Genomic DNA, 24759 nt, shown 5'->3' on the forward strand with positions numbered 1-24759 from the left:
ACTATTTTTGTAGAAAAATTATAGCTGTCCACCTTGTGTGCTGGTCTGTGTTCTGATGTACCCACATCTGTGGGAAGCCCATGTTTGGACCATTGCTTGCCTCTTGGTGACCGATTCCCCCCCCCCCCCCGGCCACGCTGCACAGCTTTGTGGGATCTTAGTTCCCCAACCAGGGATTGAACCCATGCCCTCAGCAGTGAAACAGTGAAATCATGGAGTCCTAACCACTGGACTGCCAAGGAATTCCCTTGGTGACTGATCATTTACATGCTTTGTGCCCCAAACAGAGGACAGAAAGCATCTCTAAAGAATGAATTATCGAAAAGAACTAAGCATGGCTTTCTGTTTCATTTCTGCCTTGGGATTCCTTAAGAGACATGAACCACTTCTGCCCCAGGCTCAGCCCCCAATGCCCCTGCCCCACAGGATGGAGCCGTGGGTGTCCTGTTCAGGCTTCCCCTCGAGTATTGCGGCTCTTCTGTCGCCTCCATTGCTATGGGTGTTGCTGATCAATTTGACCAAAAAGCCAGAAGTGTCCTTGGTGTAAAAGTCCTTCTCTTTGAGATGTAAATTGTGTGTGGGATTGGTTATTTTGTAGCCTGATCACCCTTTGCTAGAAAGTGTTCTCCATGTAGCATTCTGTTTCACATTCGCCTTGTCTTTGCTTTTTCCCAGAGGTCTGGATGGGTTTGGCCCTTAGTTAAGGGGTGCGGGGCGGGGGTGGGGGTGGGGAGGCTGAGAAGGAGATCCCCACGGCCCCATTAAAGACCTCATCCCACCCAAAGGCGTAGGTCGGGGAGGAGACGGGTGTGGAAGCAGAAACCGCCCCATTATCCTGGGGTCGCCAGGGCGGTTGCCATTTGTGACCCTGTAACCCTCATACCAGTGATCTTAGCTCCTCCCCTTCGTTTTTCTTTTAAGTTTTTTTTTTTTTTTTTGATGTGAACTTAAAGTCTTTATTGAATTTGTTACAGTGTTGCTTCTGTTTTATGTGTTGGTTTTTTGGCGGTGAGGCATGTCACATCCGTACCCCCTGCCTTGGAAGGCAAAGTCCCAACCACTGGACCGCCAGGGAAGCCCCTAGCTCTTCGCCTTCTGCGTAGGAAGCCTTGGTTGTCTGCCTTCTGGGCCCCCAGGAAAATGGAGAAAGCCATCCGGTTCCTGCCAGCGGCCACGGCCTGTCGGGCAGATGCAGAGCGGCAGATGGAGGTGGCTGGCCTGAGTGGATGCAGGCTTCCACGAGCATGTGGGGCAGAGGCCCCTGAGTGACTGATTTCTCCTCCCTTGTGACCAAGTCATGGTCCCTTTTGGACACCCCAAGAATAGCTGGAACTGCCTTGCTTTTTCAGATCAGCTGTGAGATGATGGGGAAAATGCCAGTCCTCAGAAGCCTGCGCTGCCGAGAGGAGCAGGCCGGGAAGGACGTCACCCTTCGGGATAAACACCGGAGCCTTCCGGGTGCCGGGGCCGCCCTGAGCACCGTCAGAAGCCCGCGGGAGCTGCCCTCGCTGGAATCGGGCTCCGTGCCGGGGGAGGATGTGCCTTCCAGCACTGTTTACGTTGGGAACCTCCCCCGGGACGCCCGGGTGAGTGAGCTGAAGCGAGCCCTCAGCGCACGGGGCGCGGCTCCCTCACGGCTCACTTGGCAGGGGCCGCAGCGCGGGGCCTTCCTCCACTACCGGGACCCGGCCGAGGCCTGGCAGGCCATCTCTCGCTTGCAGGGCTTCTGTCTGGGCGCCAACACAGCGAGGGTGGCGCTGGCCAGGCAGCAGGGGGCCAGTGGCCCGGCGGGCGGCCGCGCTGGAGAGCCGCACCCTGACCCGTGACAACATCCCACTCCGGCCCCCGGCGAACTTCAGAGCCCAGCACAGTGGGATGTGGTGGAGCTTTGCTGCACGAGCTGCTTTGAGTTCAGTCCTTTCCGGGAAGTCAGAGCTTCAGTTGGTGCCTGGTATCTCCTGAGGGGCAGGGAAGTCAGCCGTAATATACTTCCCATCTTCTGAAGGCGGAAAGGTCCATGTTCAGGCTTTGGCTTATCCTGGTCCTTCAGCCTGCTGGATGTCCCAGCCCTGCTGGCGTCTTGGTTTAGGGGGCTGAGTGGGCAGTAAACAGGAGTAAATGCTGACAGCAATTTAATTTGGGGGAGTCTGTGTTTTGAACTTAAGAGGCGTGGGGGATTAAGAGAAGGTGGACAGAGGACCAGATGCAGAGGCATGGCGGCTCAGATCCAGAAGACATCCTTGTGTTCCTGGCTCCTTGGCCTGGCTCCTTTTCCCTAGAAGGGAAAAGATGCGTTCAGCTCGCAGAAGCCAGGTGGTTCAGTCCCCTGGGTGCAGACTGCTTGTCACAGCTCAGTCCTGGTGTCGGAGATGGAGGCCAATCTGACGTGGACCCTTGGCTGTGTGGTCTCACCTCTGTCCCCTCCTTACCTTTCCGGCCAGGCTCCTCCCTCAGGGTGAACACCCTCTGCTCTCGGCCAGCTGCCCCTGAACAGCAGGGAGCTCTGTGTCTAGGAAGTCCTGGCTTTCAATGAGTTGTCCCAGCCTACGTCACAGACGAGGCCAGACAGATGCTCACACACTCATTTGTCCACTGTCGTATGTTTTCCGTATGTTTTCTTTCCCTCCATTTCTCTGTTCCTGAAAATCAAGCTGGATTTTGGCTGAACTGTGCTTTCTAAACAGAAGTGCTTTTGCAGTTGATCCTGGGTGAAAAGTCAAGATAAGCATTTAAGTGGAGATTTCATTTTTTTTTTTTCAAATGTATATGCACTGGATATTTTTATTTTTTCACAAGAGAGTCTTACTGAGCATGTTTTAAACCCATTATTATGCCTCAAGGGGCAGGCCTTGCCTGCACTTTGAAGATAATGTTCTCAAGGCTCTCAGTCTCCCTTTGAAAAAGCATTTTCTCCTTGGTTTTACAACGAAAATGCAGTGGAGACTTTGGAAAGAGAATTGATCCTTAGATTTGCTCGGTTAAATGCAGACTCTTTCTACATTGTCATGAACAAAACCAGGGGGTAGAATATCTTAACACAGGGCAGGCCAGGCCGTAGGGCCTCTGGGCTCACTCTTTCTCTGCCTGAACCAAACCCCCCGTCCCTTGGCTGGTTTCGTTTTGTCACTTGTATCCAGCTTGGCCATCCCAGGCTGACTGACTGCCCAGTCCAGAGTAGCGACCTGATACCTGAACTCCTTGCTCCGTTCCAGTTGGCTTTCCCGTTTTTTCCAGAATGCCTCCTGTCTTTGGCATGTTCTTGTTCAATTTTGGTTGATGTTTCTATCGTTGACTTGCTACCATTGCAGTAGTGCTACAGGAGGGCAGGAAGTGAGCCTGTCCCTGCCTTTACTCCCCACTGTGCCCCAGCCCCAGCCCTGAGAACCACCTGCTGATACACAGCAACTCAGGAGAAATGCAAATGTGAAGGACTCCGTCAGAGCCAAGGCGGGGGCTGGGTCCGGGCCTCAGCCCTGGGGGCCGGTGTCCGGTGAGTCTGGCGCCAGCACCTTAGACTGTTGAGTTGTGCACATCAGGGATGATCCCTCCGGGTTAAGCCAGAGTGCTGGGTTTTCTGTCACTTTCAGCCAGAATAATCCAGATGTATTGATATACAGATAATCTGAATGCATTCATCATTTTTTATATTTGTGGACAGTAGGTTAGTATGAGGGAAACTAGGACCAAGGGCCTGAAATATAAGCCCTCCAGATGTATCACCTGCGCGCCTCCCCTCCATTCGCCTCAGGCAGCCCCAGAGCCATAGTTGTTCTCAGCGCCGCCAGGAGGGGAACTCAGGGACCCTGCTTTTCGTTCTCAAAGTTCTTGAGTATTTGTCAGCATCATAATTGTATAATTCGCATAATAGAAAATAATGGAAAATGAGCACTTGACAAGTTGCTGAGACTGTATGAACCCCTTTTAAGTGGATTTGTCACGATTCCTGGGTCGCATCTTGTATGTTCCTGAGTGGCGCTGCAGTTTTGCCCGCAGGTGCGAGGAGATTCCTGCCGCCCTCAACTCTGCATGGCGAGCGCCGGCCCTGGGGCTTCGCTGTGTCTGCTGACGGTTCCTGTGTTGCCGGCAAGTCATGGAGCCTCTCCGGGCATTAGCGTCCTCATCTTTACAAGGGGAGGGTTGAGCATGTTTGCTTCTAAGGCCTGAACAGTTGTAACGTTCTGTTTCTTTTAAGGCTCACTGCTCACCGTCACTTAGATTTTTTTCTGTTTATAAAAGTAAACTTATCCATTCTGGAAATTTGGGGATATCAGAAGTACAAAGAGTGTCACCCCTCACCCCACCACTTAAGCAGCCTTGACACTGCCTCTTATTTACTTCCATTCTTTTCTCTGTGCAGTTTTAAAACATAGCTAGGATTCACAGCGTGAGCTTCAGAATCACACAGGTCCGGCCGAGAGCATCAGTGTTGCTGCTGCCTGACACCTCCTGTCGAAACTTCCACGTGCTCAGCTGTGAGTGGACATAGTGATAGGACCTCCTCTAGATTTGTTGTTTTGAAGGGTGAATAAAGCAGCCTGGATTTATTTCTAAGTCATACCACACGTAAAAATAAATTCCAGGCTAATTAAATATCTAAACATAAAAATGAAGGAGGGGCTTCCCTGGTGGCGCAGTGGTTGAGAATCTGCCTGCCAATGCAGGGGACACGGGTTGGAGCCCTGGTCCGGGAAGATCCCACATGCCGTGGAGCAACTAAGCCCGTGCGCCACAACTACTGAGCCTGTGCGTCTGGAGCCTGTGCTCCGCAACGGGAGAGGCTGCGATAGAGGCCCGTGCACCGCGATGAAGAGTGGCCCCCACTTGCCGCAACTAGAGAAAGCCCTCGCACAGAAACAAAGACCCAACACAGCCATAAATAATAAATAAATAAAAAATTTTAAAAAATAAATGAAGGAATTTGGAGATAATAGGAGAGAATGTTTTCTAATGTTGAGTTAGGAAAGGATGGGCAGGGCCCTGAATTTAAGGAGGAACTTATTCCTCTCATGGAATGTCAGGTTTTGGTGGGTACAGAATCCAAACGAGCCCTCCAGGATGAACTGTCTGCGGGATGCTTCTCCAAGCTACGGCATTAACCAGTGTTTTATGCATCGAAATTTCTATGTGTTCTTTTCTAAAATTTGTTACTATGCATAAACGATTTTATTTAGTATTACTTAAATCGTTTTTTGAATGTTAAGGTAAGTAAGCTTTACAACATGTGTCTCCTACTTCTAAAATCGGCCTCTGGACTGGGTGACTGTTACAAATGGAAACAGCTGCTCTCAGAAGGTGCAATGGGCTTGTTCGGGGCTCCAGACCCAGACAGAGGTAAAGCGGGTACTTGGACCCTGGCCTCTGCCCCAGGAACCCTGCCGGCTTCTCTGCATTACGGTTGGCCCTCAACACCTGCGGGTTCTGCACCAACCGTGGGTTCACCCAACTGCAAATTTTGAGACCTGGATGTGGAACCCATGGATATGGAGGGCCGACTGTATTACACAATTTTATATAACGGACTTGAGCATTGGTGGATTTTGGTATCTACGGAGGCTCCTGGAAACAGTCCCCCACAGATACCAAGGGATGACTGTACTTTCTCTACCAGCAGAGGAGCAGGGATAGCGCTGTTCACACCCCACCCTCCCCAACCCAGCCGGCAGCCCCTAAGCTGCCAGGGCGTGTGGGAGCCAGTCCTCCTAGACTCTTAGGGGAGGGGTTCTGTAGGTCTGCCCTCCCATTGTCCTTCGGCCATCATTTGGCCCTTCCTGGTTCCCATCCAGCGACGCACACAGACCTCCCCCAGATGCTGCATGAGGAGAAAGAAACACGATGACACAAGACTGCAAATAGAAAAGGCTGAGAATAAAACTATCCAAGAAAAGAGAGCCCGTGTAGCTAAAACCACAAAGAGTTTCTGTTTGGTGAAGAGAGAGATTGGAGAGAAGATAAAATGTCAGATGAGAGCAACATTTAAAAAGAAACAGTAATCGGGTCCAGGGATGGTAAACATGGGGCAAATCCAACTGTCCATCCACACCCACACCCACACCCACACCCACAGCAGACATCAACAGTCCATCCCAGCACCGTTAGTGGCCAAGCCTGAGAAACCTTTGCACTGGATTTTAAGGAACCGGGGCCAGATGATCGTTAGGAGATGAAGCTTTCTGCCTTTTTGCCAAAGGAGCAAAACAGGATCCTTCCCTTCACCTCTTGTTTCCCTGGGGAGCATTGCCACCTATTACTACCTGCGTCCCCCCACAGGCTCCCAGGAGGCTTGCAGAGGACTGTCCCAAAACTTCAGTTCTGCTTCTCACAGCCCCTGCACTCAGCAGAAAGAGCCGAATGGGAATTGCTAACCTCACTTCCCCTGTATCTGGATCTAACCCAACCAATGTTCCAAATACAACAGATACTGTGGACTCCATAGTCATTTTCAAAATGGGTTTTTTCGGGGGTGGGGTGGGGCAGGGCTATCCTGGGGAAGTCTGTCTTCAAAATAAATCTTACACGAAACTCCATACGTAAAAGCAGGAAGAAGAGATTAGTGTGTAGGTGAATTTACAGTCACCTCCCGCAGTATTCTTTAACGGGCGCTGCCTACCTGAGCCCCCAGCTGTCCTGCAGCTGAGGGCGGGGTGCCAACCTCAGCTGGGTTGGCTTCTGTCTTCTGGTGATATCGTCTTCTGTCTTCACTCCTGATGATAATGGCTCAAATTTATTGAGCTGTTTAAAATGCTGTGGAAGTTGTAAAGTGTTAGCCCAAGGTTCTTCAACAGCCCCACTGAGAGAAGGGGTCTGTGCAGATACCCTTGAATCTGGGCCCTGGGGCAGCTGGGTGAACACTGCTGGCTTGCATGAGGAGACCGAGGACCCGGCAGTTTCCTCCTCTTCTGGGGACACTTGTCCGCAGAGCCTGGTCCCCACACTGTGAGGAAGCCCGAGCTGCCTGGGCCGAGGCCTGGCAGAGGAGCGAGTACCACCACCTCACCGTCCTCGTGGGTGTGCCGTCTTGAAGGTGGGTCCCCAAGCCCAGGTGAGCCGTCTCAGCTGATGCCTCCTGGAGCAGACAAGGGCTGTTTCCACTGAGCCCTGCCCAGATTTCAGTCAGGAGTGAAATGAATGCTTTTTGCCACTTTAAGTTTAGAGAGTGATTTGTTCTTCATTAATAGTTGCATAATTTCATTTATATTAAAACGACGTTACTATATGAATTATATGATGTATTTATAAATACACATATATTACTGAAGATACAATTTAGAAATACAAATTCTATAGATACGCAAATGCATAATTTCACCTGATCCTCACGGTCGCTTTTGAGAGACGTCCCTATTCACAGACGGGTAACTTGCCCACAGTCCCCCAGCTTTGGTAGTGAAGCCAGGAGTCGGGTTGTAGCTGATTGTAGTCTAGGCCAGAGTTATTTGTGTATCTTCTTTCACTGTGGGTCGCCTTCACCTTGCCACCTAAGATATAAAGAGGCACACAAAACCGGGTCATTTTCTAGAGGAGAGATTCAGGGTGGGGTGATACTCCCAGGCGCACACATGCTAGTGGCAGAGACACCCCTGGGGCCGGGTCTGCTCAGTTCAGGAGCCTGCAGGAGAGTCTCCAGGCAGGGGGCGGTGGGTTTTGTCCACTCTCTGAGTTGCATCTGTCGTGCTGCCTTCAATTCTGATCTGCACGTCACTAGGTAGCTGCCCCTGTTGGAAGCCCTCAGTCTGAGGGTCACCAGGCCAGCTTCCCCTCTGTTGCTTGAAATAGCCCCGTATTTTATTGCCTGTGTAGATGAGGCACCGAGTTGTGATGGCTTGTCCCCTGGTGCGTGGCAGAGCCCCTCTTGTCCCTCTCCCCCACCACGCCCTCCCCTGTGAGTCCCACTTGCTTTGCCGGTCCTTGTCGTCATCCTAGGTTTTCACTGGAGACTGCCTGGGCGATCTTTCAGACAAGCAGAGGCTTCTAAATAGCGGAACCCACACTCCTGTTCCTCCAGTGGGGCAGGACTTCTTGTGAATGGAATTCTTTATTTCCGACGTCCATAAATCACAAAAGTTATAATGGGAGCTGACATGTGACCATGTAATGTGGACATTTTGCACTTTGGATGTTTTGGAAGCAATAAACTCAGACCCTGAAGTGCTGAGTTGTGAGCAAACTAAACATCCCTGCCTGCCTCAGAGGGTGGATTAACTCAGTTAACCCTTAGAAGAATGCCATGAAGCAGGTGTTGTTACGTTCCCATTTTCTAGGTGAGAAAGATGTGGCTCCCAGAGGTTATCCGACTTGTTCAGGTCACAGGGCAGAGCTGGCCTTCAGTCCCAGGGCCTCTCCCCACCATCAAGGGAGAAGCCTGTCTGTCATCATCTCTTGACTGCCAACAGGCCTCCGAGGCAGCGGGGAGCCACAGTGGCCCATGGGGACACCAGAGACAATTGACTTAGTGGTGGAGGCACATGGTGTTGAAGCCACACCCACCAGGGTTGGCAGTGAATCCAGTTCCGACGGGTCCTTGCTGTGCAACCTCAGGCGGAGTGCTTGCCCTCTCGGTTTCTTCACCTGTAAGCCCTTCATAGATTTTCTAATCAGTCCTTTGAGAGGAGTTCTCCTACCATCACCCCCATTTTAAAGATGGGGAAGCTGAGGCATAGTGGGGAGGCACCGGCCCGAGCTCACAGTTGGGAAGCAGTGGAGTTGGGACTCAGACTCGGGCCCTCTGACTCCCAGGGTCTCAATCCTGGGTTCGTCGTCTGCTTCTCCAGGGTCGGGAGGTCTCCGTGTGTGCAGGGAGACGTCTCCTGGAGCCGACACACTGTCTCGAGGGGTGGGTTTGAAGCCATGTTTGCTTCCTTCCTTTCACCTTTCTACAGTTTATTTATTTTCTTTTGAATAAGCCCTATCATTTGTGTAATTAGGAAAAGACTAAATTCATTTAGTTTGGCTCTCTCCCGTAAAACGCCAGCTGCCCCTTAGCAAAGGTCAGAGGGCCTGAAACATCAAAATCAATTTTCCTCAGTGGGTCCCTGCTGTGGTCCCAACAAAAACGGCGAGGTGGACAGCAGGTGGCGCTGCCCCCTCAGAAACAGCCAGGGGAGGGATCCCTGGGACCGTTCAGATGCTAGGCTGCCTCCTCTCCCAGGGAGGGTCCCCTGCCCCGATCTCTCTGCCCAGGGAAGGCTTCTGACCATTTGGACAGAGATGGCCCAGCCCTCCCTGCTTCACCCCAAGCTGTGACCACGCAAAGGTGTTACAGCAGGACCCAGAAACACGGTGTGCTGAACTATGGGGCTTGCTTTGGTGGAAATTTCCAAATACAGAAACGTCTCCTTTTCCAGGGGACATCTGAGGGCCCGGCATGCCCTGTGGTCGTGAACCCTGACACAGCAGGGCTCACGGAGCCCGTGCCTCCTCCCTGGTGTGATGCCGTGGTTTTAATGACATAAGCCTGGGGAGGCTTATCACCACCGTTACTCCTCAGACCACTATCCAGCTGCAGCGTTTCTCCCTGGGCTGCCACCCCACTGACACAGTGAACTGCAGGAAATCAGCCGCAGGGCACGGCCTACACCCGGCCCCAGCGCCTCTGTCCACTCTGGACAGGCTCGCCCTTCTCGGTGTCCTCAGACAGCCCGCGCTGTAAGAGTTGGCGGGGACCTTGGTGACAATGACCACACGGGGGTCTTGAACAGCACCAGCTTTCTGCCTCCGCCGGGGGCTTGGGTTGCCTTGGCATTGGTGACGTTGCCTCTTCAGGGTGTTGACACAACCGACCCCAAGTATCCTGGTGCTGGAAACAGTGCACTGGTCTGTTGACCTGTGTCAGCAGGGGTGTGTCAGCTGCTGAATCTTGTCTGATCCAGTGGCAGAGGGTAGTGGGTACTCAGTGTCCCTGAATGAGTGAATCTGTGCCAGCTTCTTCCTCTGTCCTGTGTTTCGTGCCGGCGGCATTTTACACTTGCAGAGTCAGTTGTCCCTCCTCCCCTGCCCATCCCCAAAGCACAGAGATCAGTACAGTTGTTAAGGGCCCATGATTTGTCTCCGTCCCACAATAAGTCAGTGCGCCATCGTGAGTGGACGTGGCTTGCCAGCGGGAGATGCTGAACAAGGGCCTCCCTCCTTAAAACAGCCCAGAACTCTGAGCTCTTGGTACCCAGAAGATTCCAGAGGCAGAGCAGGAGGGCGCAGCCACATATAGTGCCCCAGCTGGCCTCTCTTGCCTTGAGCTTCAACTTTTGTTTGAGTTTTTCTCCGTTGGACTAAGGGGCTCAAGGAAGTGGAGGGATCTCTCATGGAGGTCCATGGTGGGAACCTACGAAAACCAGGTTCATTGTCCCAGAGAGGAGGTGAAAGTCAGGTGTCTGAGCTGGGGCTGCTAGGAGAGCCTCCCCACCCCATCCAAATGGAGGCAGGGGGTTCAGAGGGACCCCAGTCCCTTGTGCTGCCCCTGCCCATTGCCATCTCCCCAGCAGAGGCAGGAGGCTGGCAGAGGCTGGATCACGGACCACACTTCAACTTCCCTCTTTTTTCACTAGGCCTCATGGCTGGAGGAAAACAGGTGTCCAGGAGCCATGGGGCACAGTGGTTAGGGACATCATGGGCTTTGTGGTCAGAAAGTCCTGGGTCTGAGTCCAAATTCCACCTCTTACCAGCAGTGTCTTGATAAAGTCCCCTAACCTCTCTGAGCTCATTTCTGCATCTGGAATCGGGAGCAGTAAGTTGTAGGACCTGTCTAAGAGGGCTGCTGAGAAGGTGAACAGAGGTGGTGTGTAAAGAGGACGGCCACGTGGCCAGCACAAGGCGCCTCCTGCACAAACTCAAGCCCTGTGTCTGCTCGCCTGGGTGCCAAGTGCCCTCCATCAGCTGCTGCTTAGAGTCACAAGCTGGCTGGGCCACTGGGCGGGAGGGGGCAGCAGAGGCCACAATGAGACTCCTTCACCGGGGTTTTCTCAGGAGCCCAGAGAATGCTGGAGGAGAGACTCTAAACTTAGCACCCATCAGGACCACCTGGAAATCTGTGAGCCTGTGGATTCCCAGGTCCCACCTCCAGAGATTCTAATCCAGTGACTCTCAGCACCTGCCCCTGCCTCTGCCCCCATCTGCAGTTTGAGCAGACACCCCTAGTATTTCTGATGAGGGCAGTTCCTGGGCCTCATTCTTGAGAACCACCTTCAGAAGTGAAGCCCTTGAGCACAGGGTTAGGAGATCCTGGGGAGGGTCCACATCGGAACCCCTGACTCAACCCCACTTTGGAATTCCATCTCTGGAGCCAACTGGGACGTCTTCCTTCTCCCTGGGAATGGAGGGAAAGTCCAGGTGCGTCATACTGGAAGATGGGGCGTCCAGTGGTTCCCAAGCTGGATGCCCGAGTCCCTGAGCAGGAGGCCTTGTAAATATGGGTTCTTGCAACTTGTTTGACACCCACCCCACTCTCTAGGGGAGGAGGATAAGAAATGCCTGCCTCTCATAGCCATTCCTGGCTGGGCATCCTGGAGCTAGGCTGTCCTCTTGCTCCTGACAGGTGTCGCCTCACTGACCACTGAGGTGAGGAGAACCGAGGCTCCGAGGTAACATGTCTCGCCCAGGTCAAGTGGCGCTGGAGCTGGGACTCTAGCTCCATCTTTGCACTGCTTCCAGGAGAGCTGCAGGCGGGGAGCCAGGCCTTCAGTACACGCCCCCCCCCCCCGCCACTCCCCGTCCCTAGCCCTCCAGCCCCAAAGGGCAAAGAAAACGGCAGGACCAGGCAAGCACTTTCCCTTGGGAAGCACGCAGCCTGAGTTCCGACTGGTCGCCAGGCCTGTAGCTCCCGTCTGCCAGGGGGTGGGGAGCCAGGACACTGCGCCAAGGCGCCGCTGCTGCTGCCGCCGCTTGGGGCTGCGATGGCCAGCAGCCGAGGTTCAGCTGTGTCCGAGCCGTCGGACCCCCGCAGAGAACTGCCACGGGAGGTGTAATCCACCAACAGAAGCCCTATGGTGAACATCCTGCCGCTTCCCCACCTCCTGGCCTATTGTTTTGGGGAGTATTCATACCCTTGGGGTATTTTGACTGCGTTTTTCCAGGACAAACCCCCTAAAGATGTGTGCAGAACTTTTGAATTAATTCTCTCGAAAATGTCCCTAAGCTAGAATGATACCCCTTTATGCACCCAGGGCGTGTGATTTTGCACCGGACTCAGAAGCGCCTTTGCATTTTAAGCTGGTAACTTGCACAAGCTGTGCACGCTTTTGTGTTGGCACGGTGGTGGGAGCTTCATCCCCATGGTCCCTGTGTGAGCCAGGCCGAAATGGGCCTTGGGGAAGACTCGAGCGAACGTGGTCTTGCGCAGGGGCAGCGGGCGGCTTCGTGAAATCTTGGTCGTGGAGGCAATTATGCCTGTAGAATCTGGCCCTTTCGGGTGTGCCTGGAGCCAGACTCTCTCCGCGGGGAAGGCTGGACTTTGCTGTCATCCGCAGGCTCCAGGTCAGGCCCGAGGCAGGCCAGGCCCGAGGCAGGCCAGGCCCATCCCTGATCCCTGGGCTCCCTGGGGCTGGTTTTCCTGCACAGGCCCCTCTGGGTGCCTCCCACCTGGCCTGGCCGGGACGTGAGCGCGCCGGGAGATCCTGCTGAAATGAAGGCGCTCGCTCCGGGGGAGATGAACAGGAGACCTGGGTTCGCCGCCACCCCCCACCCCCCACTCTGGTCCAGCAGCGCCAAAGCCACGTGCTACCAGGGCACACCAAGGGGCCAAGGGAGTGGGTGCGGGGACTGGAGACGCTGCCCGAGAAGTCAGGGAGCGCGCCGACTGGGCTGGCATTGGGTTTCTCCTAATCAGCCCCACTTCCCCGGAGCCTCCATCCTAATTGGGGCGCAGGCTCCGATGGAGGAAGTAGGGGGCCCCACTCCTGCCTGCCTGCCTGCCTGCCAAGGTTGTCTGGAGCCCCACCGCGACGTTCCTGCACTGGAGGCCTGGGGGCTTTTCTCTGGCCCCGTTCTGGGCACCGATGGGAGGCAGGGGGTGCAGAGAGGTGGCCTCTGCCCCGGAAGACAGTGCCTCCTCCGCCCTCCGTGAAGCTGCTCCCCGCCCGCTGCCCAGGAGACCCGGGCCCGCCGCTTCGGCCGCCCAAGACTCCGAGGGACGGAGTCGCCGGCTTTTTCCTGTGCCCTTTATCTCGGTTTTATAGACAGCTGTTAGTTTGGGGCATTAATTGCCTGGGCGAGTTTATTGATAATTTTGATGTAACAGAGCACCGGAGAAATTGCCCTCACGTCCAGAATGTCAAATTTGAGAAGAACCAGGTTCAGAGGCTCACGACCCCACGATGCGGAGAAACTGCGGTGGGTCTTGAACGGCTGCACCGACAATGTGACTTTATTGTGTTTGTTTTCCTAGGTAGCTGGGAATTGGAATAGAAAGAGGGTCAGTAGGGGAGACAGACTTTTTAAAATGGATTTTTCCCCTAATGATTTAGGGGGAAATGTAAGCAGATTGGAAACATGCCTATCACCTTGCTCTCCCACCAACAGCCTTTTTCCTGCTCAAATTTTACTCGCTTCTCCATTGGGGAAAACCAAGTGCAGGGCACAAAAAAAAAAAAAAAAAAAAAAATCCTACCAAAAAAAAAAAAAAAACCCTTAAAAGATGTTCCATGATTTATAACAGCTGGAATATGGGAACAGTAAAGTCTGAAACTCAAAGTACAATTCTCATTGGTCTTGGAGTGGCCAAAACAAAAGTGTAAAATATTTTACATGTATACATATATATATACACACACACACACATATATATGTTTTTTCCCTGGGGGAGGGACAACTATAGTTTTTCTTTAAATGTTTGCTTATTTCTTTAAAACAAGAAATGACATTTAGAGGGGCAGAGGGCTCTTCTTAAAAAACAGAAGCCAAGAAAAAGAGTTACTCTTGTCCAGATTTCACTTCAGCGTGAAATGAAGAGTGAAAAGAGAAGGATTAGCCAAGAAATAAAAAAGAAGAAAAAAGTATTAAGAATCATCCATACTTTAAATTAAAGAAAAAAAAGGCCAGATATCCCAGGCTCTTGTCTGTCTGTACTTGGAAGATATTCTGCGATCCCAATGAAATACTCATGCGATTTTATTTCTAGTTGATACAATATTAAAGGCCATGTACAAACATTATACATTTTTATTTTTGTTCTTTTTTAGGAAAAAATACACAAAAGGCAAAAACATCCTCAAATTGTCATTTTTATACAGTGCAGAAGGAAATTTAAAATACGTGTCCCAGACGCTGCACCCCAGCAGCCAAAATACTAAAAAAAAGGGGGGGGTCCTTCATTTTATATATATATATATTTATTTATTTATATAAAACATATGGAAATTTGTCTTTACACAGATCGGACTTAGTTTCAAATTTACAATGGATACCTAAAAAAAAAAATCTACGCGGCAAATATTGCCAACAAAGTTACACCATTAATACTGATAAACGGAGGAGCCTATGCGGTGTTTCGATTATTAGGGAAAGAAAGTAGAATAAATAACAGGATGAGCCTTGCTATCGTTTTTTAAAAGTGCCTTAACCTTTCTGCGTCACCGCAATCCTGAATCCGAGCGCTCAGCGGGCCTTCCCGGTCCCCGCGGCGCCGTGTTTTCCTCACTCTCCCACCAGAAGGTTTACAGTAGAGATCAGGAGACAGCCAGGTCTCGGGAGAAAAACACCCACCAAAAAAGTCAAAATAAAGTTAGAAACCAAACCAAAATCACTGAAGAGAAGGAAGGAGAGGAAGGTGGAGGGGGACGGCAGCAGAGGCCCGAGAGCCGCCGCTTCTGGGCTCCTTCTGGTTTCTTTCCTAAGACGAGCAGTGGCTTCAGAAATGCAAGTTATTCGCACAAGGATCCACCTGTGGTTGATCGGAGGACTTCTGAGGTGGGGAGGGAGAAGGCGATTTCTTGCCCCCCCTTCCCTGCAAAAGATGGCTCTGAAAGGAGACGCGCATTCCAAGACATTCTTTCAAAAAAAATTAAAAAGATAAATACTCAACCAAAAAATAAAAGTATTTGATAAAGACGGTCTCACATGTTTGCCTTTCTCCTTCCCCGACTTTTGCCATTGGAGGGGAAGAGGGGGAGAGACCTCAGCAGAATGCCTGTTTAGATGTTGAGGGTTTTTCCCCAACACAGCACCTTCTCAGCCGGTTTCAATAGGATCAAAAATAGATATTTATTTTTCAACAGCTGCAGTCAGATCCGGCCCCACCACCACCATTTTAAAGAAACTGTTGAGGGAGTGGCGGGGAGGTGCCGACAGCGGGGCTCCGTCTTTGCCTTGGGGATTCCTTTCCCGAATAATCCGGTCGGGGAGGGGTCAAACCCTTTTCTTCTGCCGACGGTTATACCTCGAAAATAAAGCAGTTTCTGGCGATGGGTTCCGAAGTCCCAGTGCCCGGCCAGCCCCTGCCCGGAGGGCCCCGGGGGCTGTGGCCTCACATCACGCACGGCTTGATGTCTTGGTAGGTGACCTGCTGGTGGTAGTAAGAGCCACCGCCGGCTGAGTGCATGGACGAGGATGCCATTGTGTTGAAAGAGAAGACGAACTCCTTTCGGTCACACATGCTGGGCGACTGCGAGTGATACCGCGGGATGCCTGCAGGGCAAGGCGACAGGAAAGGGGACGTTAAAGGGTTAGCCTCCGGAGGCCAGAGTTCCAGGTGGAGAAGCGCCTTTACCCGAGGGGCGCACGGGGCAGGCCTGCCCGGCTCGGGCGCAGGGCTGGAGGCCTCCCCTCTACAGCGCCTCCCCATGTCCGAGTTCCCGCTCTCCGTAGGGCCGGCGCCCAAAGGGAAGATCCCCAGACACTGGCAAGGATCCCTGCTCCCCTGAGTGCCCGCTGCCTGGGCCTCTCCCACCTTGGACACCGAGCCTGGGCCGGGGGCTTCCAGAGGCTGACGGGGAAGTGGTGAGGGGGGCCGAGATGCGCCAGCAGAGAAGGTCCAGCGGCCTCCACGTTCAGGGCAGCCTGGGGCCTGTGCCTGGCGCTGGGCGGGCACCTTCCAACCCCAAAGGCTGCGGCGGCCCCAGAGCAGCCAGCCAGGCCGGCAGGGCCAACACGGGGGCCAAGGGTGGCTTCTCCAGAGGAAGGGCCCTTAGGAGAACCGAGCCTCTGGGACAGCTGGAGCCCGCCTGGAGTTTGAAGCCGCCCAAGCTGGGCAACCCCCGTGCAGAGGGCCCCTCCAGCCTCCAGGCCCGGCTCCTCCCTCCCACAAGCTGCTGACAGCTGACTCCTGACAGGTCCCTGCTTGGATCACTCCAAGCTCTTCTCAGAACCAGGCCCAGAAGGCTGCTAGTGGGTGCCGAGATGGAAGGTTCAGAGGGGAAGATTGCTGTGCACCTTCTTTCTCGGAGGATTGCGGGTGGGGCGGTACCTGGAGACCTGAAAACCTGGCTCCTGAGAAACAGTCTGTGCGGGGGGCCTGCAACTCTGGCCCTCGATCGGGTCCCCTCTCTGCCTCTGTCACCATAAAATGCCCCGACTCAATGTTCGCGTGCCCCAGGCCTGATTCCTGAAAGGCCGGCCTCTGAGCCTCTGAGCAAGCGTGGAGCCCGGCCGGCTTCGGGCCTAACTCTTCCGTCCTGCCCGGCTCAGAGCAGAGGCGGCTCTCCCGCAGCTTTTCTGGGGCGACTGGGGAGAGTGAGCCAGCTGTCCGGGGCTGGGCCTGGCTCCATCCTGGGAACTTGCTGAGGTGTGAGGGGGCTAAGGGACCTGAGGGGACTTAGAATATTGGAGTCTAATAAGTCTTTGGTGAGGATGGGGCCTACCTGGCCAGGCTGGGGCAGCCAGCAGCTGGGAGTTGAAACAGAAAAGAAGACGACATCTTAGTCTATACTGGGGGCTCCAGGCTGCACTCGCCCCTCAAATGGGGGGAGGTGGGGCTGAGAGGCACCCTGGGGAGCTGATGCCTCCCCACAGCATGGGGCTTGGCACCCCACGGCAGTGGCCGCAGGCTGTGGCCCGGGGCGGTCAGCAGCTTCTGGGGGCCGGGTCTGCGGTGCACTCACAGATGCCTCCCCTCGGGACTGGGGCAGCTCAGCCTCCCCACTCACCTTGCAGCTCAGCTGGGGCGTTGTGACTGTTCTGGTGCAGATACGGCTGGTCCAGGGAATGCGTGGAGAGGCTGCCGGACAGGGGGTTGGCCGCGGGGTTGCAGGGGGACAGGGGCTGCTGCTTGATGTAGGAGGCGCTGCTGTTGAGCGCCGCGGAGGCAGAGGGCGGCCAGGCGGCCGCGGAGCCTGAGTAGACGGCGTGGGGCTCCATGACCCCACCGGCGGCCGCGGGCAGCAGTGGGGAAGCAGGCACCGAGCTGTCGTGGTGCGGGTACTCGCCGGCCGCCGCGGCGCCGCAGCTGCCCATGTACGAGTGGCCGCCGTTGGCGGGCAGGTGGGGCACCGAGTGGCTGGGCAAAGCCATGCCGTCCACGTTGCCCGGCAAGTGGCCGTTCATCATGCCCAGACCTCCCTCCAGCGCCAGGCTGTTGGGCGGGCACGAGAGGCCGCCGGCGGAGCCCTGGAAGCTGTAGGTGTCCGGGAGGTGGTTGAAGCCGAGCCCGTTCATCATGCTGTACATGGGCTTGAGCGCCTGGCATTTCCTTCGGAAGCCGCGCGGCCGCCGCCGAAAGGAGCCCTCCTCGAACATGAACTCACTGGCCGGGTCGATGGTCCAGTAGTGGCCCTTGCCCGGCCGCCCGAGGCCCTTGGGCAGCTTGATGAAGCACTCATTGAGCGAGAGGTTGTGGCGCACGGAGTTCTTCCAGCCCTGGTAGGAGCCGCGGAAGAACGGGAAGCGGCTCTGCAGGAACTGGTAGATCTCGCTGAGTGTCAGGCGCTTGGTGGGCGAGCTCTGGATGGCCATGACGATGAGCGCGATGTATGAGTAGGGCGGCTTCTCGGGGCGCCGGATGCCGGCGTTGGTCTTCTTGGCCTTGGACGGGCCGGACGACGCGGGGTCCATGGCCGCGCCGCCTCCCCCGCCGCCGCCGTGCGGTGGCTGCTGTTTCTCGGGCGCCGAAGACATCGGGTGGCTGCTGCCGCCGCCGCCGCTGCCGCTGCTGCTCTGCGCCGCCGACGAGCCGGGAGGAGGAGGAGGAGGAGGAAGAGGAGGGGGAGGGGGAGGAGGGCAAGGGGGAGGGGGCTGCGCGCGCGGGGCTGGCTGCACCTCTGCCGTCATCGGCGGCCACTTCTCCCGAGCGAGCCTCGGCGCGCCCTCCCCCGCCCGCTCGCTCGCTCGCTCGCTCGCTCGCTCGCTCGCCCGCCCGCTCGCTCGCTCGCCCGCCCGCCCGCTCGCTCGCCCGCCCGCCCGCTCGCCCGCCCGCCCGCTCGCTCGCTCGTCCTCCCCGAGGAGCTGCTGGATCCGCGGGCGGTTGGCGCAGAGCCCCCTCTCTCTCCAGCTGCCTCCTCCCCCCACCTACTCTCCTCCCTCTTTCCCTCTCGCCCTCCCACAAGGGAAGGAGCCTAGCGGAGGCTGAGAGCAGGCTCTCTGCAGCCTGGGCGGAGGCCGCTAGGAAGCCCCCCACCGGTTTTTTGGGGGAGGCACCACCTCTCGGGCCGGTGGCCGTGCGCCTCCGCGGGGAGCAGCGCTCGGTCCCCACCACCCGCGGCGCTCGGCTCCACGACTCCAGCCGAGGCCGCCCTCTCTGCCTTGTCTCTCGGCGGCGTCTCGCGGGCCGGCGTAAGACCCTCCAGGAGTTCCCTCCCCTCCCTGCCCCCCTCCGGCCCCCGCGGTGGTGGGCGCTTAAAGGGCCCCCACCCTCGCCTCCCAGCGGCCGCCTGCAGAACCCGCCCCGCCTCCACCAACCTGGCGAGCAAGTGTTAAAGCGCCCTCGGCCCGCGGTTCAGCCCAGCTGCGCGCAGGCCCCCCGCTTTCCCTGCCCGGGCCGCGCGGAGGAAAACGCACCCCGGGTCCCGGGCCTTCCCCGACGCGTACTGCTCGGTGGCAAATCGCAACTGCAGTGGCGGCCGTGGCCGCCGGATCGTGACCATCGCGGACACAGCCGGTTCGGCTACGGGTCCCCGCGGCCGGCGGGCGTGTGTTCCCGCGAGGGACCGCCTACCCACTCTCCCCGCCCCGGGAAGGACTGCGCCGCGCCCGGGACTTTTCGGACTCGCCCAGCCCCGCGCGAGCGGGCGGGCAGCCGATGGAGCCGAGCGCGGGCGGAAAACGAAACCGCAGGGCGGGTCGCTGCCGCTTTGTCTCCGGCGCCGCGGGCCGTTCGGGGAGCGAATGAGAACCTCTGGCCTTGCGGGGACCAACACCTCACGGGCTTCCCGAACAAGCGGCCACGCTCATTCACTTGTGCACTCGTGCACACACATGCATACACTGATGCACATGCAAACCCGGTAAATTTCGCAGACTCAGACGTGCAAACTCACACCCACGCGTTCGTTCCCACTCACGCGCACACGGCGCTCAGGCATGTGCGTGCCCACTCTTGCGCTCACTCACGCGCACACAAAGCCCACAGGAGCTTCAATTCGCACCTACTCCCACTCATGTGCACACTAGCCACGCTGATCTGAGCTCACACATAGCTCAGTTGACCCCCCCCCCCAGCATGCACACTGAAAACCCGCCTATTTGGCCCCGCAGTCCCTGTGTCCCCGCTTCCCAAGAGCAGGTCCCGATTTCTCGCAGATGGTAAAGGCCCTGGCAGGAAGTTTATACGGCTCAACGTAAACACGTTCTGGGGGATTCTTTAATAATAATAATAGAGAATTCCGCGTGCGCGGGGGGAGTTGGCCTAATGCCCCTGTGGGCTCGGCCTGCCGCCGCCGCGGGGGCCTCTGACATTGCGCGCCAGGCCAGGTTCCGGAAAGCAGTCTGCGCGGGCGGGGAGCATGGGCCCGGGCGGCCCTGGCGCGCCGGGCTGCCCGCAGCGGGGGGCTCGCACGCAGCCTTACCCCGCCAACCTCCCGGCGCTGGGGTGCGGGCTAGGACGGGGTAGGGGGGACGGTGGCGCCGAGCGCAGGATGGCGCAGGAGCCGGGCGCAACGCCGCACGCGGGGACCCAGGTGAGTGCTGTTCGCTCGCAGACTTCGGAGGAGGGAGGCGAGGGGTGTTTTCGCGGGTCGTCGCGAGGAGCCAGGACGCCGTGCCCCGGCGCGAGCTGGGGCGAGAGGCGTGTGCCGGGCTCGGAGTGCGGCCCCGCGGCGCTTTTCAAAGCCCACCGGCCTCTCGGGTTTCTCGGGCCTCCTTGTCAACCCGCTGACGCCCCTGCTCGCTCCGATGCCTTCGGCATCGGCGGTAGACGCCTCGTCGCCTTCGGGGCGCCTGGCACGTCCATGCGAGGAGCTAGGGGTCTCGGCGGCGTAGCCTGCCCTGGCGGAGCGCGCTCGCGGGAGACTAGAAAGCCAGCTTCTCTGCGCTGCGCTTTCGCTCGGCTCTCCCGGCCTCGGCTCCGCACGCAGGCAGGGGTCGGCTGGGGAAGGGTGAGTGTGGGATGTGACCGCGTCGTGTGTGGTTGTCTTCGCGCAGGTAGACGCGCGCTGGCAGACCCACTCCCACTTCACAGAGCCCAGCCAGCATCCACCGACCCAGGCATCCCGAGCACCGCGCACGGCCTCGGCTTCCATATGTCAGAGAACACCCCTCACACAGCTCAGGCGCCCCAACCCTTGCACGAGCGCTCAGGCCTGCCCACCGCCGAGGACACACTTTCGGTTACGTGCACACACTCCTGCACTGCGCGTTCGCCCACGCACAGCCCGCCGCACATGCACACGCAATCGCACGCACGGCCGCTCCACTCGCGCGCGCACACGTCCACGCACACGCATTCCCACATTTCTCTCTCCATCACTTTTTTTTTTTTTTTTTCCGCCAAACGGCAGCTGCAGGGTAGGAGGCCCCGCGGTGCTGGGAGGGAAGTTCCCGAGAAGGGGTCGCTACTACCAGCTGCCGGGAGCACATCTGGCCTTTAGAAGAGAGGCTATTGGGGGAGGTTGCCCCACTCCCAAGCCAGCGAGGGGTGCAACGCAAAGCCCCGAGGCTCCCAGAAAGTGATAGCAACCCCTCCCTTTCTCTCGCTCCTCCCCCACTGACAGGACGCTCCAAAATGAGGGGGCTCTATAGAGCATGAAGTTGGGGGCCCTTTTTCCAGTAGCCCCCTTCCCTCTTAGGCCCTCTCTAGTTGGGAGAGGGCTACAGATTCCATCTTCAGCTAACCCACAGATCAGTTTCCCTCACTCCTGCACGTCACCGTTTCTCAGCGGCTCCCTTTGCGGGCTCCTGTGTGTTTTGGGGTGGGAAAACTTCGGCCTTCCTGGGAGGAAGTGTGGAGTCAGGGCCCCACCTGGCCTCCACTTACCCCTGAGGTCTAACAGTAGAATAGACTTTGCTGGGGAAGGCCAGCACTTGCTGTGCCCAGGGAGGGGCTGAACGGCCTCGGAGCCTCACGAACGCGGCAGATGGAGGCTCTCCCACAACCCCGCATCTCCACTGGGGCAGGAGGTAAAGTGGAGGGGGAATGAGTTCCAGCTGTGTGATTTGGAGGTCTCCCCCCGCCCCCCGCAATTCTGGAAAGAGCCACAGCCATGGCAAGGAGGGCTTTTCCAGGTGCCCAGAGACTAAGCTTTCGGCTCTTAAGATGCCCTGAGAGGTCGCTCCTGATCTTGCCTTTGGCGGATGGAGAAACTGAGGCCCTGGCCTGGGTCAGCCCATGCTGCCAAGCGAGCACCTCTCCGTGGTTTGCTCCACCTCCAAGGGCTGACTGTCATCGAATTTTACCCTCCCAGATGCCTCATTACAGGCCACGAGTGGAGAGAGAGGGGTGTTTAGAAATGCTTCTGTTGCCCCCCCACCCCTGGCTTTCCAGGTTCAAGGGCACTGAGACCCACTGGAGAACTGACGATGATAAAATAATAACCACGGCCACAAACACATGATGATAATAGGATTTATCGATTGCTGGCCATGCACCTGGTATTGAGCTTCGCCTTATGAACACCTCTCAGATGTTCTTGACGTTTCTCTGGGCTGTGAATCCCTTTGATAAACTGTTGAAAACTACAACCCTACACCCACCCCTTCCAGAGGACAGATACCTGCGACATTTGTAGAATGATTTTCAAGGTTTCACCAAATGCCTGGAGCCCACCCGTGAATCCACAACCTCCCATCCACGAACCCAGGACTGTGGTTAAACACCCCAAGGATACTTGTTTAACCTTCACAGATGACCCTACCAGGTCAATATTATCCCTCCCTTTACAGATGGGCTCAGTGACATTGCCTCATGTCCTAGGTCACCCTGCAGAGGCAGGACACAAATCCAGGTCTGAGCAGGACCAGGGGTTAAGCCTCCGGAGTACAGGACAGAGACTGTCTACGTGCAGACTCACAATCGTGGTCCGAATTTGAATCCAGCCTCCACTATGTAGTGATGTTGCATAAGCCATTTGTGCATTTGTTTCTTGTCTTTTTTTGGCAGGGAGTGGGAGGGTGGGATTTATTGGTTTATTTTTCCTCAGCTTTATTGAGATACAATTAACTCACTGGGTAAGTTTCAGGTGTGCGGAGTGTTGATTTGATACATGTATATGTTGCAAAATGACACCACCCCATCACGTAGTTACCATTTCTTTCTTTTCTTTTCTTTTTGTGGTGAGAACGTTTTAAGATCTCTCTTAGCAACGTTTAGGTATATGGTACAGTGTTGTTAGCTATAATCCCCATGCTGTAACTTAGTGTCTTCATCTAAAAAATGGGACGAATAATGGCGTCTATTTGTTAGGGCTGTTGGGAGGTTTGGACAAGACTGTGCAGAGAAAGACAGGCTATCCAAACAGAAACAAACAAAACCCCCAGGGGCCCAGCTCCAGGGACTGTCGGAGAAAAGGCAGACAGGGATTGGGGCAGCTTTCTGCTCTTAGCGCAAAGCTCTATCAAGAACACCCACCCATCCCAAATCCAATCTGCGCTCCAGCGCCGGCCCCAGGAACCCCAAAATGGGGAGGGGGGTGTAAAAACAGTCACGCCTGCCATGTCTCCCACTCCCCAAGCCCAAGGTATTTTTACTGGCTAATTGCTTAAGTGAAGCCGCCCGGGCCGAGAGCGCGCCGTAACCCGAGCAGGGAACCAGATCCAGCTCGGATTGTGCCCGGGCCGGTAGCGGGCGCGGGCGCGGGCGGGGGCGCGGGCGGGGGCGGGGGCGGCCGCCGACCACCCACCGCGAGGGCAGCCGCCCTGCTCTGCATTAGCGCCGGCCCGCGCCTCCCTCGTCCCCGCTCCCTCGAACCCCTTCCCCGGCGACGTCCAAAGGCGACAGAAGGTAGCGCGGGCCAGGCCCCAGACCAAGGTGGGCGTTTGGCAGTAAAGGAAGCCGCTTGGCTTGCGGACTTCGGTGGGGGGTTAGGGGTGGGAGGTTTGTGGTGAAAATGCGGCCCTGGGGACAGGAGACCGTGGGGAGAAGCGTCAGAGTCAGGAGGAGAGGGCACCCTCTCCCCAATTATAGGATGATCTGTGCACAAAATAAGTGGGGTATTTCTTTGCAAACTCTAGAGGTACACACGTATCACGTGTGCCAATGTGCAGAATATTGTCCAGAGGGCAAGAACTATAGAACTAGAGAGGCACCCAGTAGTGCCCCGTAAGTGTGATCGTGTCAGGTGGGTGTACAATGTAAGGCCTGTGTGCACAGAATAGCACAAGGTGTGCAAATATAACTATTTCCTGTGTGCTGAACATTATTAGGATGTGGGTACAGCATAGTGGCTTCACGCACAATGAATATTTTAAGATGTGAATAATATGACACGTTGTGTGTGCAGAATATTTGAGTGCAATAAGAGGTGTCCTGTACACCGAATATTATAAAGTGTGTATAGTACGTAGCAGGTTACGCACGCAGAATAGTCTGGGGCGTGTACAGCATCACGTATTCTGGACAGAATATTGTAGGCTCTGCGGACCATATGATATAGAAGTACGTGGACTGTTGTAAGGTGTGTGCGTGATATAATGGGTTGTACTGGACATGATATAGTGGTTTCACACGCACATCATAAAGTACGCGCGGTGCCTGTGCGCGCGGAGCACCCCGGGCAGCGTTTCGCAAGGAGAGGGGTCTGCGCTGTGACGCTGTGTCTACCCAAGCGTCAGGCAGTGCGTTTGCAGTGGAGCATGGTGGCGTGAGTAGAAGACTGTCAGGAGATCTGCACGCAGCCGAGCATGCAATAATAAAAATACAGAGCTCACACATCCGACAGTTATGGAGGCCTGACTTTGTGCCCTCGAGAGGCACCTCAAGGCCACCACTCGCTCAGTAACCCCCACCATAACCCTGGCAGGCAGGTTCTGTTCTGATCTCAGGTCCCCGGGAAGTGAGTGATTCCCCTGGTCTGTTTTGGTAGTGACAGAGCAACTCTCCTGCCCTTTGTCGTGCCGGGAAGGGAGGGCTGTCCTTGGCGTGGCATGGAGACGTGGGGACGATTTACCTTCTGTGCGGGGCTTTCAGAGGCTGTGAGCTCAGGACCGTGTAAGCCTCTGTCTGCAGCCAGCACAGAAAAGACGCAGAGACAAGGAACGTGGGCAGAATGAGCACTAGAAGGGACCCCAAGTCCTGGGGAGCCCCAGTGCCCTCAGAAGGCCACTGGGGAGGCTTCTGCTCTGTGCTGCACACCCACACCTCGGGGTGGTGTCCCTGCTTGTGCCCGCTGCTGCCAGCCAAACTCAAAACCAACGCAGTCCCGTTTTCTCCTCTTGTCAATGGCAAGTCAGATTCCGGGGCCCCTTAGAGTGTTC

At 56.1% G+C, this 24759-nt stretch overlaps 2 protein-coding genes across 11 annotated transcripts in view; one reads left to right on the forward strand and one right to left on the reverse strand.

The window, feature by feature from the left end:
* The window catches only part of MTHFSD (methenyltetrahydrofolate synthetase domain containing), a 43196-nt gene extending 28222 nt beyond the window's left edge, over nucleotides 1–14974 (forward strand). For 9 of the 10 annotated variants that reach the window (XM_082366925.1, XM_082366923.1, XM_082366920.1 and 6 more), the window contains one exon: nucleotides 1350–14974. In XM_082366925.1, the coding sequence (XP_082223051.1) occupies nucleotides 1350–1826 (477 nt within the window). In that variant the 3' untranslated portion in view covers nucleotides 1827–14974. The remainder of the gene's footprint in view (nucleotides 1–1349) is intronic. The other variant, XR_014237444.1, reaches the window with a different exon arrangement.
* On the reverse strand, nucleotides 2691–18703 carry FOXF1 (forkhead box F1). The gene is made up of 2 exons (XM_082366896.1): nucleotides 17067–18703; nucleotides 2691–15609 (listed from the first exon to the last, which is right to left on the reverse strand). The coding sequence occupies exons 1-2, from the start codon at nucleotides 18184–18186 to the stop codon at nucleotides 15449–15451; spliced, it is 1281 nt and encodes a 426-aa protein (XP_082223022.1). The 5' UTR covers nucleotides 18187–18703; the 3' UTR covers nucleotides 2691–15448.
* Between the last annotated feature and the right edge of the window lie 6056 nt (nucleotides 18704–24759).

Source organism: Balaenoptera borealis (genome assembly GCF_965194805.1).
Source record: "Balaenoptera borealis genome assembly, chromosome: 19".
Classification (NCBI taxonomy): Eukaryota; Metazoa; Chordata; class Mammalia; order Artiodactyla; family Balaenopteridae; genus Balaenoptera; species Balaenoptera borealis.

Coding starts and splice junctions, on each gene's coding strand:
- FOXF1 (XM_082366896.1), bottom strand. CDS start 18,186: ATGACGGCAGAGGTGCAGCCAGCCCCGCGCGCGCAGCCCCCTCCCCCT. Junction 15,610..17,066: donor CGCCCCAGCTGAGCTGCAAG/GTGAGTGGGGAG, acceptor CTTGCCCTGCAG/GCATCCCGCGGTATCACTCG.